At 42.0% G+C, this 15702-nt stretch overlaps 1 protein-coding gene across 2 annotated transcripts in view; it reads right to left on the bottom strand.

Moving 5' to 3' along the window:
- The window catches only part of atp8b3 (ATPase phospholipid transporting 8B3), an 89868-nt gene that overhangs the window by 64319 nt on the left and 9847 nt on the right, over positions 1 to 15702 (bottom strand). Inside the window, exons 3-7 of one of the 2 annotated variants that reach the window (XM_039766925.1) lie at positions 9419 to 9507; positions 4980 to 5093; positions 902 to 1000; positions 581 to 642; positions 425 to 497 (exon numbers count right to left, since the gene is read on the bottom strand). In XM_039766925.1, the coding sequence (XP_039622859.1) occupies positions 425 to 497; positions 581 to 642; positions 902 to 1000; positions 4980 to 5093; positions 9419 to 9507 (437 nt within the window). The remainder of the gene's footprint in view (positions 1 to 424; positions 498 to 580; positions 643 to 901; positions 1001 to 4979; positions 5094 to 9418; positions 9508 to 15702) is intronic. The other variant, XM_039766927.1, reaches the window with a different exon arrangement.

Raw genomic sequence — 15702 nt, 5'->3', positions numbered from 1 at the left:
TTTTCTTAAAATACTTTCATTTTAAATACATTTTTTAAAAATTTTCTTTCCCTTCCCCATTGCATTTTGGCAAACAAATCTTTAGTTGTCCCCGGGCACTGAAAACCCTAGCTACGCCTCTCGTACCATTTAGACCAAACTTATTCTTTTTGTCATACTGATGGAGGACACTGGCATAAAGGCTGGTGTGTTTGGATTGCTATACAAGCCTGTCAAACTAAAAATTTTGGTTTTCTTGCCTTCCACAGCAATAAGCAGAATGGTCACACACTTATAGCTTTATAAATATAATTTGTTGATTTAATAGAACATCAAACTGAATTCCTATAATATTTTGTAATGTAGAGTACTTCATGGATTAAAGTATATTTATTGCAAGTTAGTCTGGTTCTTTAGCAATGGTAATCGCATGTCTAACACTTACCGGAATAATTTGGTCTTTTCTTATGCGTACGATATCTCCTACATGGATATGTCTCCATTGTTCAGCCTTAAAGCTAAAAAAATATTGTTGTTAGATGTTTCAAATAAAATACTCTCCTAAATTTGAAATGGAAAAGGTGGAATTTGGCTCATATACCTTCCTCCTTGGAGGATATCACAAGGCCTGGTGTTGATTTCTCTGTCACTTCTGCGGCGTGCCTTTAAGAGTCAATATCAAGCATTATACAAAGAAATGAACCAGTGTTTCTCGTCAGACTAGAAACATTATCCAGTGCCCATCTACCTGAAATGATACTTTTCAAGTTTAAACTTTTAAATGACATTCTTTAAATTCTTAGATGTATTACTATTCTTGAAGTTATTATTATTAGAGTACCTGTCTATAGAAGAATTCAAATTTAATGTAGGGCTCCACTTGAGCTTGTAGAATAAAGCAACCTTGTCAACGTACACTCACCAAGTCATCAGAGATGTCTTTGGCAGCCCTTACAAACAACACAGTCAACAGGGGAAGCATTGTCGTGTACCATGGAAGAGTAGAGATGGCTGGCACACTCTGCAAAAGTATACGACAAAGAGGTATATTCATGTATAAAGTTTCAAACCAGCATTCTTAGGGCTATGTGTTATAGGGAGTTAAGAGACGATGGTTTCAACAACAGGAAATGCGATGCAGGAGTCACTCACAGATGAAATCCTGCTCACTCACATCCATGTAATTCAAGTTCACAGATTTCCTTAGAGGATATCTTTTAGAATGATATCCACCCTAATATGGGAGTAACATTAAATTATCACTCATAATGTACCATATAGCAAAAACTATAAGCTTCTTCTCCTTCTTTCGGCTGCTCCCATTAGTGGTTGCCACAGCAGATCATCTTTTTCCAAATAGCATAAACTATAAGCATATTGTGTACACATTAACAGGTTGCAACACACTGTCTGGCTGTGAGCAGAGAGAGGTAATTAATTTCAAAATACATTACATTCAGCTTATCTTTTGATTTAGCCTTTAGGATTTGACGTGAGCTCCATCAATCAATTTGTCTATAATTGGATAGTTCAAACAAATCCCTAGCTTGGTCCAATAAGGATTTTAAAAGATAAAAAAGCCTAATGAACTACTTGAGGAGTTGGATCCAAAAAAGCCAAAATGGAGGCCCAATCTTCCCAAATGTAAACCCAGGTGTGAGGCCTACTGTTGAATGAGGGCTTTCCCCTCTGACTTTAAAGTAGGCTTTGGCCTACACAGCCATGAATAGGGGAAACCCGGCAGGAACATATTCCTTTCACTTTCACAAATCAGTATTATCGTAAGAAGGAGAGGAACTATAAAATACTCTTGTCTCTTTAGAAAAATAATGAAATATTATTTTTTTTTAAAATTCAGATATAAAAATAACAAAAGCAAAGCCACAAAGGTGGGTCTAAAACGCCAGCAAACCTAAATCCACAAAACAGAAATCACTAATTTAAAATCAGAGCGAAAAAATGTCAAAGTACAAACAAAAATAAATACATAAATCCTCAAAAAAACAATTGCCAGTTTGGAGGACATGAAGTTCTGCCTGGGATTTTCTAGACAGAGGGCAGGACTCACGTTTTATGTTATGGTATCACAAATCCTAACTAATTACTAAAACAAAACAAATAAACAAAACAGTATTCAACAAATAATATATAAAATATATTCAAACCATCAAAAGAACACATAAAACAATAATTTCTGTTTGCCAGGGATAAAACCCTGGATAAACCATAACATAATGGGTTCGTGCTAGATATATAATGAGAAGTCCTTGAGTAGTTGATTTCAAACTTGCCACGTTAAAGGAGAAGTGAATTTAATTCCGATAACACTCACCTGGTCCCCCACACCACCTAGCAACATAAAAATAACTCAAAAATGTTGAAATTGGCCAAAAGTTAATATTAAACATGTATGCTAAATCGATTGTGAAAAACAAGAACCCTGCCTATTTGGGGCCACAAGCAGTTGACAGTTTGGCACAAGAGCCATAGGTCATCTGCTGCACCCAAAGTTTAAAAGGCTCATTTGCTGAATCATCCCTCTTAATTAAACAACTTTATGAAAAAAAAACCTTATTGACAAAGGAGAAAGGATCAACCATTCCAGATTTGTAATAATATAGCTTAACAATAAGAAAGAAAACAAAAGGCGCATCCAGGCTATTCAAGGCAGGTTTCGTGTTTGCTATAATGTCCACCATTCTAGCAAAGATGGCTTTACTGGAGGCATTCATGAGGTTGAGGTGAGTGGGTTACAGAGGAAAGGACTGCAACTCCACTTCTCCGGCCTTTGTATTCACTATGGGCATAACTTTGCAGGTAGAAGTAGTGCGAGGGTAGTAGTCACCAAGCATGTAGCTATGATGGCAATTAAGCCTTGTAGTTGGCATAAGTGAGAATTTTCATAATCAGATCGATTGGCATTACTATTGGTGAGCTCTCAATGATATTTTTGTTGATATGTGAAAAGTCCTGAATATCTGAAAATACAGTAGGCCACAGCTTCTTCAAGAAATCCACCTGGTATTCCACCTTCCATGTTCTCCTTGAGCCTCAATTTGTAAATATTATTTCTACTGCTCCTGTCCTGTAAGTCAATTAAGTTTAAAGTTAAAACAGCAATTTGAACCTCTTTTATTTTAACTTGCTTGTCATGTGATTCAACTGACATCTGCAGTGTGCATAATTCCATGTTGATTTTCTTTCACTCCTTCATGACACCATTAATATGAATGAGTTGCTCTTGGCTTTTAGGAAACCAGTAAGTTACTCCAATACACATCTCTTAATGTCATCAGAAAAGGTTGCCATTGTGGTATTACCTTCACATGCAGAAGCAGTTCTCTTTGCTGGTTGGTCCCTACTGAAGGTGTTCTTCCCACTAAGGACGACATTACTATCCAGTAAGTAAAGTGAAGTAATCTTTGGTTGGTAATAAGATGGGTGAGGGTGGGACTAAGCACTATAATTAAAGACCACATTCACCAGAGTAGGTTACGTATATACTCACATATAAGTCAGGTCTTGAAACCCGAAAAATCAATCATAAAACCAGACACCGACTTTTACGCCCCTTCAAAAATATGATGCTTAGTTTTTTGTTTTTTTAACATCTTGCTTATTCCAATCTCGCACCAGTTTCTCAGACACGTCGAATTTTGTTGGGGCAGTGCAGTTACCAATTTCTTTCTCCACTTCAATGACTTTTCATTTAAAACCAACTTCATATTTTCTTCTAACCAAATGCTCCATTGTAGATGAGGGATGCTCTTACGATAAAGGTGTATGAGGGCGTGAGATACAAAAAACACAAAACGGTGCAAACGTCGCTTCGGAATAGTTCGGTATTACCGTGTGGACACAATACATAGAAATAAAAAGGACGTGTGCTCTGTGGTTACTCTCTGAGGTGGGCGTTAGCAGATCATAATCTCTTGGACCAATAGAGGGAGTTTTCTGCATTCGACTTTTACGACCGACATTATAAAATACCGGAAATTATACGGCAAAATCAAGCCCCAACTTATAAGCAGGAGAACTTATCCGTGAGTATATATACGGTATCTATTTTAGTTGCTGCTATCACAAAAACATACTAAATGCTTGAAGAACCTCATGGCACAAATACAAAGTTCACTTTTAAAGACTGTTTTGTACGGGTCATGATTGCAGTTTTCTCTTGTTTTGTGTTGTTGTTTTTGTGGCTGTAGTATAGAGATAGGTTCCTAGCAGCTAAGTTGCCTGGCCATGAATTTATCTTCAAAGGACATTCATTCTGAATTATCTAGTATAGCAGAGTTCTTCTTGGCTCACCTCTATGGAGAATCCTTGCACAGTATTAAACAGAGTTACTTACACTATGTAGTGAGATGAGCACCCTTTACTTTTCCAAAGGTTGTTCTTTCCATTCTCTTTAATGATTTGCTCTGCTGTTAGATGACATTTGTATGACATGAACAGAGCTGTGCAACTTACTCAGTAACTTTAGTTGTATGGTGCTTAGGTTGATAACCTTAGGATCCTCCATCAAGAAGGCACTTTTGTGGATCACTGGCCATACGTACTGTTACAGCTACAACCAATCACCTAGCACACACATTTTTAAACTCTTTCACTGACTCACCACACTGCTTTTTAATGACATTATTGGGCATCATTGTACTCAACCCAGTTGCATGTCAATTTACTTACTCAATTTTACACTACAGTACATGCATTACTAATATACTTTGGTAATGGTATTCTAATATTTGCATGAAGTGTGCAAATATTAAATAAAAATATTTTGTGTACATGTTGCCATATTTTACAATACAATATGATTTGTTAATTACTTCAGAAATTAAGTAAATATCATTAAGTCATCACAACCTAAATAATGATTGTACAGGCTGTGCACTCCTAAACCGTAACATTGCTATCCGATATATTTTTAAACTACAAAAGCATTACTGGACATCACACTCCTTTGGGTTAGAATCAGTGGCACTGGAAAAACTCACCTGCAGAATGACAATGAGGAGAAAATAGAAGTTGGCAGCTCTCTGGAATTGTTCAAACAGGTTTAGAGGCAGGAAGGTCAAGATGTTGTATTTGCATGTTTTAATTGTGTTATTCTGTAAGATTAGAAAAGAGAGATAAATGTGTAATGATACCCTGCCAGCTTAAAATCAGGAATATGAAAAGTCTCAAAAGGCTTGCTCCAAATTCATTCAGGACATTTTTTTATTTGTTACTGTTCAAATTTATTTTGAAGATTGAAATTGTAGATTTGAGAAATGGATTTTGTTTACATACATAATTTTGTATTATCGTAAATTTGTTTGGAGATAAAGCAAAAATAGAGGAAATAAGGAAAGGGCAAATACTTTTTCACAGCACTGTACATGGTAAATGTGAAGACTTGTAATGCAGAGGAGCACAGTGCTAAGAGTTTGAGAACTGCTGAATTGTGACAGCCACCCTACCATAAAACTGCCATTTTCATTTAACAATTCAAATCTGCAACGTTCTCCTAACATCTCGAATTTTAACTTAAACTCATTTAGTATTGTTTTGTCTTGGTAGAGTATTATATTGCTCTACTTTCCCCTTTTGTATTATTAATTTGTAGCCTTTGCAGAATGCCCTAAATCTCCCAGACTCACCACTGTTTATCAGGTATTGTACAATATAACTTCTCCCCACCTTCCCTTCTACATGTATAACCTCAGGTAATTAGGTGTAGTAAAAGACAAGCAATTTAAATAATGTATTATTGATAATATTCATAAATAATAACAATATAGAAAGTACATTTGAATATTGGCAACCATACAACCCGATAAATGGTGATGTGTAGTTTCAGGCGGCACACAGACTTGTTAGTTTCTTAAAATGTCTCCAGTTAAGGCATCAGTTGTGGTCAGCTTTCTTCAGAACAGGCCGCATGCCTGTATCAATATGGCTGCTGAGCTGTGTTCTTCATTCAGTTCATGGTGTGCGATGGTCTTTCATCAGTTTGGTGAGAGAGAGGGTGAGGTAAAGCAAGCAAATGTATATATTTTCTGTCAAACCCCAAGAGCCAATAGGGCGTCATGGTACTTAAAGGCTTCTGATACAAGCCAGTTCCAAACATCCATACTTCAGACCAATGGGGCACAGAATACCTTCACATTTGCCCTCCACATCATATGTTAAGGTAAAGCTTGGCAGTTAGGCAGCCTGACTTTCCTGTGGGGGTTGACTGAGAGACTTCAGCAGAGAAATATTAGCCTAACTTGTTTGAGGCACTTCCCTCAATTCCAAAGAGACTCATTCCTAAAAGGGTGGAAGGGGTTCTTAACCGTCAAATCATTGCTGTTATCATCAAAAATGTAACACTAATATTACATTGCTTTGTCTTACAAAGTTACAAATAAAGACTGACAAAATATTTATCAACTTGTATGCAAAATTTCACATCACAACAAGTATATTGACAAAGAAGAGTACAGAAGATTTTTTAGGCTGTTTTTTTTTTTTATTTTAAAATAATTATGAAAGTATGATGGCCTATTTTACACTGAGATAAATCTGCTGCAGCAGAACTCTTAAAGACTGCTGATGGATTGCTGGATATAGATGGACAAGTATATTAGTTACAGTGTTGCCCCAGAAAACTTTGTTAGTGAGTGGTATTGGATTGCTTGGCTTGAGGGTCAGAATCCTTAGCAAGAGCATAAGTAGTATGAAACGTTTGGGAGATGAGGAACAAAGAAATAAACCCCAGTCATAATACAAGCTCTTCTTCATTTTGTAGTACTAGGGTGTTGATTACATCTTGCCTGAAGAAGGGGCCTGAGTTGCCATGATAGCTTGCATATTGTAATCTTTTTAGTTAGCCAATAGAAGGTGTCATTTTGCTTGGCTTTTCTCTACATTTATTTTGTAGGTAATAGCTTATTATCTGAATATTACTGATATTTTCTTGAATAATGTGTCTGCAGCATGACTTTAACTCTTTGAGGGCTGAATATCTTTTTCCAAAAAACATAGTTTCTGAAAAGCAATGGTTTCACACAGAAATCAACATAAAACGTCTGTTGCTGCATGCTGCGGCTACCAGTTTGCCAAGAATGTGTGGCAGGCTTATTGCCAGGCTGTCTTTGCGTGGTTGGGGCAGCAGCAGGGGTCACGATCGCAGTGGCATTCTTAAGTGGCAGTCCTCCTGGCAAACATTGCCATAAACGTGTCAGCCTACATGAACCTGTTCAGCACCATGATTAGCTAGGGACCAGTCAGCTGAAGCTTGATCTTCACATTCGTTTTTGATCACTTATATCAAAATCGGAGTCCGGAAAAGTTATATTCCAGTTCAGAGATAATAAGTAAAGCTTCATCCTGGAGTATTTTGCTTTACGCATTCGCATTGATCTCTTGCCATTATGTCAGTGCCATTTTTGCTCTTGTTTGTACCTTACTACTCACACAAGCCCAGGAAATCTCACTCAAACCAATGAAGCTAACTTTCCTTCTGGCAACGAGTCCAACTAAAAGATAACGGTTGGTTTTGTCGCAGTTTACAGTTGATTACCATCGTCAACTCCTCCTTTTGACAGAAGTCGACATCAGCCCTGAAAGAGTTAATTTGTTTTATGCAATATTTGACATCCAAGCCCCAGTATCTGTTTTTCAATAAACACATAAATGATTGCATTGAAGGAATGGCCTGACAGCACCTTATGTCTCTCCAGATGACAGGTCTGTCCAAATGACTTCATTTTTCACAGGCTTTTACAAATGTTGCAACTGCTGGTTTAAAATATTTCTTAAAAGCCAAATTTTGTGAATATTGATTTCATATTACCTTGTGAAATAAAGTATTCTTGAAATAGAATACATCATGAGAAAACCGATTCATTTTCCAGGTTATGGCTCAAAAATCTTACTGATCTAGCCAACTCCAAATGCATATTGTGTAGTTCCACAATTTTCGAATGTGGCACCATCCAGAATTAAACTGTTCATTTCAGCTTGTGGTAATAACACTACCTAAACCACTTATTTCAGTGATTAAGAATGTCAACCAATGTCCAGATATTATAAATTCATTTGGCCATCTTAATGGCAGTGTGGGTAGTTGTAGGTCTACAGCACTGTCAGACCAAACACGACTGGATAATCAGCAAAGTGGTAGTCAAAGAGAGCCCATCCATCCATTTTCTAACACCTTCATCCTCTTTTGCACCATAGCAATAAAGCAAGCCACAGTTCCTATAGCACACCTAAATGAGTCATGTTTGGAAGTCTGCCCTCATTATGTCTCATCCAGGTGAAAACTCAAAAGAGTCTTCAGCCACTATGGATGTGAGATGTTTACCTGTCAAAGATGCTGATGTTTGTATAATCTGTAGGTGTTATGTATTTCATTTAAACTGACCAGAAGACTTTTATGAACTTCTTTATCTCAACCTTTTTTATGGCACAAAAACAGTAACTAACTATTGAAAGAACACCACAAGCATGGTAATCTTTATTTTGGACTGTCTTTATTGATATCTTCAATATTGCTAAAATTAAAACTATAATCATACCAGCAGAACCACAGTATTGGTCCAAAGTCATCTTTAACAAGTTAATCAGCAATGTTAACTGCTGCCCTGCAACCAATACAAATGCCAACCCTAAAGTATCCGAGCGTCACCATAATTACATCAGCTATCAAACATGTGGAGAACCCACACTGTGCCCAAAACACCTAAGCATGTTAATCCAGTAACAATTTTGACCAATAGACATAAATCTGTACCTAACTTCAGTTTCTTGTGCTCAAAACCATCCATCCATCCGTCCATCCTCTTCCACTTATACAAGGTCGGGTCGCGGGGGCAGCAGCTTGAGCAGAGAGGCCCAGACTTCCCTCTCCCCAGCAAATTCTTCCAGCTCTTCCGGGAGAATCCCAAGGCATTCCCAGGCCAGCCGAGAGACATAGTCCCTCCAGCGTGTCCTGGGTCTTCCCCGGGGCCTCCTCCCGGTTGGATGTGCCCAGAACACCTCACCAGGGAGGCGTCCAGGAGGCATCCTGATCAGATGCCCGAGCCACCTCATCTGACTCCTCTTGATGCGGAGGAGCAGCGGCTCTACTCTGAGCCCTTCCCGGATGACTGAGCTTCTCACCTTATCTTTAAGGGAAAGTCCAGACACCCTGTGGAGGAAACTCATTTCAGCCGCTTGTATTCGCGATCTCGTTCTTTCGGTCACTACCCATAGCTCATGACCATAGGTGAACTATCCGAGTGTCACCATAATTACATCAGCTATCAAACATGTGGAGAACCCACACTGTGCCCAAAACACCTAAGCATGTTAATTCAGTAACAATTTTGACCAATAGACATAAATCTGTACCTAACTTCAGTTTCTTGTCCTCAAAACCATTTGAATAAATATATTTAATACAGCAAATTGTATCTTTACTCACAGAATAGCCCCTTCTTCTCAAGTAGAGAAACCTCCTATTAAACGAACTTCGGAATCCTCTGTTGTTTGCCCTCACTTCCCATGTGTACTCTGTAATGATAATTTAAAGAAACTCAGTCCAAATATTTGCCTCAGAGGTTTAGGAGATGGGACGAAAATTCAGAATTGTATTAGAATTAAAAAATCATTCCAGGCACTAAATTCACAGTAAATAGCAACTTCAGCATTCTTTGTTTCTAATAGTTATTTTTATATTCTATTTCTAAACTTGTAAACTCCATCCATTTTCAGCTTAAAATAAAAAGTAGATGACCTGTTAAAACACTCTTGGGAAAAATGTTTACATTACATTTTCATAATGTCAAGCTCACTGTTTTTATGTAAATGAACAATACTATACCAGGAAATACAGCAGCAGGTTTCAGTGCTCATTTTTGTGTTATGTATTTGCACACTGATTTACAGTATTTATGGATTTCTTTTTTCAGTCCAAGCCTTTCTATATTCAATAGATAGTATGATAATATGTTAAAGGGTTCGTATTTTTGTGCTTCTTCAATGTCACATGCTAGCAGCCAGAACAGGAAAGCTGATGAATTTTAAACTAAATTATTGTTTTATTACCATGCACTTTTATCTCTCTTTTTCTGAAGATTTTAAATTATTATTATTTTTTTTAATATATTTTCTTTACTTCTCATTAGAATCGGCACTGGTCATGTGTTGTACAAGATGTTTCTGGTATTAGTTTTAATATTTCTGGATTGTTCTTAGACGGTAGTTTTTGCATCCACCATCCATCCATTTTTGAACACACTTAGTTCAGATTACTGTTGCTCAGGCCATTCAGCACTGAGTGCATAGAAGGAATAAATCTTGGACGGGGCATCACTGCACATAGAATACAATGCAATGCCATATATTTTTGTATAGCCCAAATTCACACAAGAAGTGCCGCAATGGGCTTTAACAGGCCCTGACTCTTGAGAGCCCCCCAACCCTGACTCTCTAAGAAGACAATAAAAAAAAAAACCCTAGTAGGGAAAATAAATAGAAGAAACCTTAGGAAAGGCAATTCAGAGAGAGACCCCTTTCCAGGTAGGTTGGGCGTGCAGTGGGTGTCAAAAAAAGGGTAAATACAATACAATACAATACACAGAACAGAACACAAGTAATCCTCGATACAGTACAACAGTAAAGTAAAAATAAAACAAAATAAAAATGTGCACACACACACACACACACATTATTAGGGTTATGTGGTAGGTCAATCCTGAAAAAGTACTGAAAAAAACTATTCTTAAAATGGTATGGCACCGACATTTACATTTTGTTAAATTTGGTAATGAAAGTAAATGGTAGTTTTGTAGCACCTCATGTTCAGTTGTCTGAATCACATTTCTTCAAACATATGTATATTAATATAAATATTGATTTGCGGAGTGCATTCAAGCACAGTGGCGTGTCTCTGTATGGCAGAGCAGGGAGGCTGCTGTGAGGTTTGCTTTGGTACTGTTTTGATAACGGGTACTGAGATCCGAAAGCTGGTATTAATGTCAGTCAGTCAGTCATTTTCCAACCCGCTATATCATAAGACAGAGTCACGGGGGTCTGCTGGAGCCAATCCCAGCCAGCAAAAGGCGCAAGGCAGGGACAAATCCCGGGCAGGGCGCACACACACACACACACACACACACACACACACACCATGCACAATTTAGGATCGCCAATGCATCTAACTTGAATGTCTTTGGACTGTGGGAGGAAACCCACACAGACACGGGGAGAACATGCAAACTCCACACAGGGAGGACCCCAGCGAACCTGGATCTCCTTACTGCGAGGTAGCAGCACTACCACTGCGCCGCCGTGCTACCCCTGGTATCAATATCAAGTTTAAAATTTTATTTCCAATCCAACAATAACACAAATATATCCATAATCAATAATGGGTCAATTTAGAACATATTTGTAGAATTTGAGAGATAAAGTAGAAAAAGAGTATTTTAATTTTTCTTATCATTTAGTTTAACCATTGTCACACACGTGTGCATGGGAAGCAGCTGAAGGGCTTAGACAATACTGTTTATACATCTGCCCAGGGCGGGTGCGCTGACGCTCTTTCTGAGTTCTCTGCAGGTCTTCCCCGGAAATCCCACCAGGAGCCGCCATTTCCAGGAAGGACACACCACCTCCGGTTCCGGCCCCAAGAATGAGGTCACTTCCGGTTCCGGCCCCAAGGGTGATGTCACTTCCAGTTCCGGCCCAGAGGACGACATCATTTCCGCCCTCTGAGCTATAAAGCTCACTGCCTTGCTTAGGCAGGCAGTTCTGTTTTGGACTCTGTTGTGTAAACTTGACTATGATGTCCCAAGTACGTTTGCAGCCAGGAAACCGAATTAAACGGGTGGCTGCCCCAAACCTTTTCACGCCTCAAGTCTCTACTTATTACAGTGGCGTAGTCGGCAGGATGGTGTCCCTGAAGAACCCGGGACACGACCTTACAAGGAACCAGGTGGGTGAGTACCGGGGCCGAGTTTCGGGGCAGGGAGTGCGCCGGGGGGTCAGGAAGGACGCGGTGCAGGCTCTGCTCCACGAGCATAACCCGGGGCTAACAACCCATCTCGTGGAGAAAGTGAGGGGACCCACAGGCGTGGGCTGGCCTCTGGGGAACACACACGAGTAGCTCAGTATGCTTTCCTGGGCAGGAAAGCCGAGCCCATCGGGACCAAGGTCCCTGTTAATGATGGGTTATCCCCAGGCCAGCAGGTAAAGAAATATTAAACTGGGAGTTTAACCCAGTAAAGGGTTGTCAGAGCAGGCTATGGCTCTCTGGCAGCAGGTGGGGCAGTGGCTACGGCCATTTGAATTAAGCCCCTTACAAATAGTACAGCAAGTGGCCTGTTTTTTGCTGGTACAACACCTACCCCAGGACTTTGCCCAGCCGGCCTGGGGCGAATTTCATTCAATGGACGAGCTACTACAGCTCCTAAAAACACCAAGGCCGGCTGTGAAACCTGGGAGGGCAGAACAGCTGCTTTGTGGACTACCCGGGAGTTATGTCCCACTGAAGCAGTCCCTTCCACGCAATCCAGAGCCTGTTCGAAGTCGCGGGCCGCCTGGCTTGCGACCTGTCGGGAACAAGGCGGACCGTAGGGGACAATGGCGGGGTTGTTTGTGTGCCCTTAGCAATCCCTGGCGGATAAACATACGGGAGAGCTTATTATTAATGGACATAGGGTAACAGCGCTGTTTGATTCCGGCAGTAACGTGTCTGTCGTTGCTCGCCGTTTTGTTCTACCGCAACAATGGATTAAGAAAAAGACCAGTCTAAAATGTATACACGGAGATATCCGCTCGTACAATACCGCCCGATTTTCGTGTGTCTCGGAGGAACCCTTGGCTTACGTGCGGTACACCGGATCCTCCGTTTCCCGTAATCCTCGGGCGGGACTGGTCTGACAGTAACCGCGGTAGTTTAGAAAGCATTCCCCGAAAAGCTTTTGGCCTCGTTATAGATGATAAAGACTCATCTCAAGCTGCTTCCACACCGTGTAATCAGCCGACAGGGAGTGAGGCGGTGGGCCAAGAGAGTGACGAAGATACTCCCGGACCGTCGCGGGCTACTACGTCATCTACTAGCGCCCCGGCAGCGAGGGAGGATTCTCCGCCCCTTGAGGTCAGACCGGACCCGCTCTCTGAGTTGCACTTTCAGTTTAGAGCGACTCCGGCTTCTTTCAAGAGAACAGTGGAATGGCGACTCTCTGAAGCACATAAAGAATGCAGTGGTTCTCGTTAACGCCAGCGCGCATTTGCCCATGCCACAGGGACCTCACTTTGTCATGGATAATGAATTATTGTATCGGGTTGCTGAACATGAGGGAAGGTCCGGAAGTTGTTGCTAGTCCAGCGGACCTACGGCGGCAGGTTTGCGAGTTAGCCCACTCTCACCTTCTTGGAGGCCATCTCGGCTCCGATAAAACATTAGAGCGCATTAAGCTCCGTTTTTTGGCGGGGATTAATGAGGAGGTTAGCGCTTTTGCATTTCCTGCCGGAGTGTCAACTGCGGCAAATTCCTAGGAAGGACCGTGCTCCTCTGATTCCCCTTCCCTTATTGGCGTTCCCTTTGACAGGATTGGGGTGGATATAGTAGGACCCTGGAGCCCTCAGCCGAGGATATAAATATATACTCGTCCTCGTGGATTATGCAACCCGATTCCCTGAAGCCGTTCCATTGCGCCGGCTACCACTAAAAATATTGCACGGGAACTAGTAGGAGTCTTTTCACGCGTGGGCATTCCTAGAAGTCCTGGCGGACCAAGGAACGCCTTTCACCTCGGAAGCGTTCAAGGAGACTGCCAAGTTACTGAAAATAAAGCATTTAAAACCTCGGTGTATCATCCTCAAACCGATGGGCTAGTGGAGAGATTCAATCAAACTCTCAAGCAAATGCTACGTAAGGTAGTCAGCAAGGATGGGAGGAATTGGGACCAACTCCTCCCCTTGTCCTCTTTGCCTCCGGGGAGTTCCCTCAAGCCTCTACGGGGTTCTCTCCCTTTGAATTACTATACGGAAGACAGCCCCGGGGCTTATTAGATATTTTAAAGAGGGCTGGGAAGGGGAGGCACAGCCCTCCACTAACATTTTGGAGTATATCGCCCAGTTGCGCGATAGATTTGATGTAATAAGACCTATACTAAAAGTCATATCGAGGAGGCACAATCAGCACAGGCCGCCTGTATGACCGTGTACGACTCTCCGGGAGTTCCAACGGGGATCGCGTCATGGTATTGGTTCCTACTTCACACTCTAAACTGCTCGCACATTGGCTAGGCCCCTCTGAAATTAAGGAGAGGAAGGGATTGGTCGACTATTTGGTGAAACAGCCCAATCGCCGACCAGCTGGCGAATATATCATGTAAACCTGCTGAAACCGTGGAAGGAGAGGGATCGATCCCTCCTCCGGACAGCCCTGCTCTCTCTTGGAAGTAAGTGCCCTTAATTTGTGAACAGCTATCTCCCAGACAGAGACAGGAGCTCGAAGCAGCTATCCGCTCGGTCCCAGAGGTGGTAAGTGAACAACCAGGTCGGACCTCTCTGATTGCGCCGACATAGTGACTGACCGGGGTGATCGTCCGTGGCGACCCTACAGACTCCCGGAGGCAAAGAAAGTAGAAGTGGAACTGGAAATCAAGCGAATGCTGGCACTAGGAGTGATCGAGGAAAGTAGTAGTCCCTGGTCCAGCCCCATCGTCTTGATTGCTAAGCCTGACGGCAGTTGGAGGTTTTGCAATGACTTCCGTCGGCTCAACCAAGTTTCCGATTTGATGCTTATCCCATGCCTCGCGTGGGCGACCTCCTCGAGACTGGGACCAGCCAAATTCTTGACTACACTTGACATGACAAAGGGGTACTGGCAGGTTCCTTTAGCGAGTCCGAAGGAAAAACGCGTTTAGCACTCCTAGCGGACACTGGCAGTATCGTGTCCTTCCATTCGGGTTACACGGGCCTGCGACTTTTCAGCGTCTGGTGGACAAAGTGCTCCGGCCCCATAACTTCGTTCTGTGCTGCCTATCTGGATGGCGTTGTCATCTATTCCAGCACCTGGAAGGAGCACATACAGCAGGTCACAGCAGTATTACGGACATTGGGAGAGGCGGGCTCGCATCAACCCCAAGAAATGTTACTTGGGTTGAGGAAGCCAAATATTTGGGCTACCTAGTGGGCGGGGTACTGTGAGGCCACAGTGTTCCAAGTTGCAAGCCATAATGGCCTGGCCCGTCCAAAACCAAGCGGCAAGTCCAATCCTTTCGGTTTGGCGGGTACTACCGCCGGTTTGTGCCTCGCTTCTCGAGAGCGGCGCTTGACCGACTTGACAAAGAAAAGAGCTCCTAATACGGTGGTATGGTCTGATAAAGCGGGGCTGCATTCAGTGACTTAAAAGGGCTCTGACTTCAGCACCTATCTTAATCTCCCCTAACTTCTCTCTCCCTTTTGTCCTCCAGGCGGACGCCGGACACAGGCTTGGGAGCCGTGTTGAGCCAAAGCGTCGGCGGTGTTGAACACCCGTTATGTACCTGAGCGGAAACTGTTGGACGGGGAGACCAGGTGCGGCGGTGGAGAAGGAGGCTCTGGCGATCAAATGGGCGGTGGCGCAGCTGCGGTACTACCTCTTGGGTGGCGTGTTCACTCTGGTGACGGATCATGCGCCTTTAAAGTGGATGGCCCTTCACCGGGAGTCGAATCCGCGGGTCACGAGGTGGTTTCTTGACCTGCAGCAGTACA

This window comes from Polypterus senegalus, chromosome 10 (genome assembly GCF_016835505.1).
Source record: "Polypterus senegalus isolate Bchr_013 chromosome 10, ASM1683550v1, whole genome shotgun sequence".
NCBI lineage: Eukaryota > Metazoa > Chordata > Cladistia > Polypteriformes > Polypteridae > Polypterus > Polypterus senegalus.
Note: the sequence above shows the minus strand (reverse complement) of the source record. Positions and strands in the feature narration are given on the sequence as shown.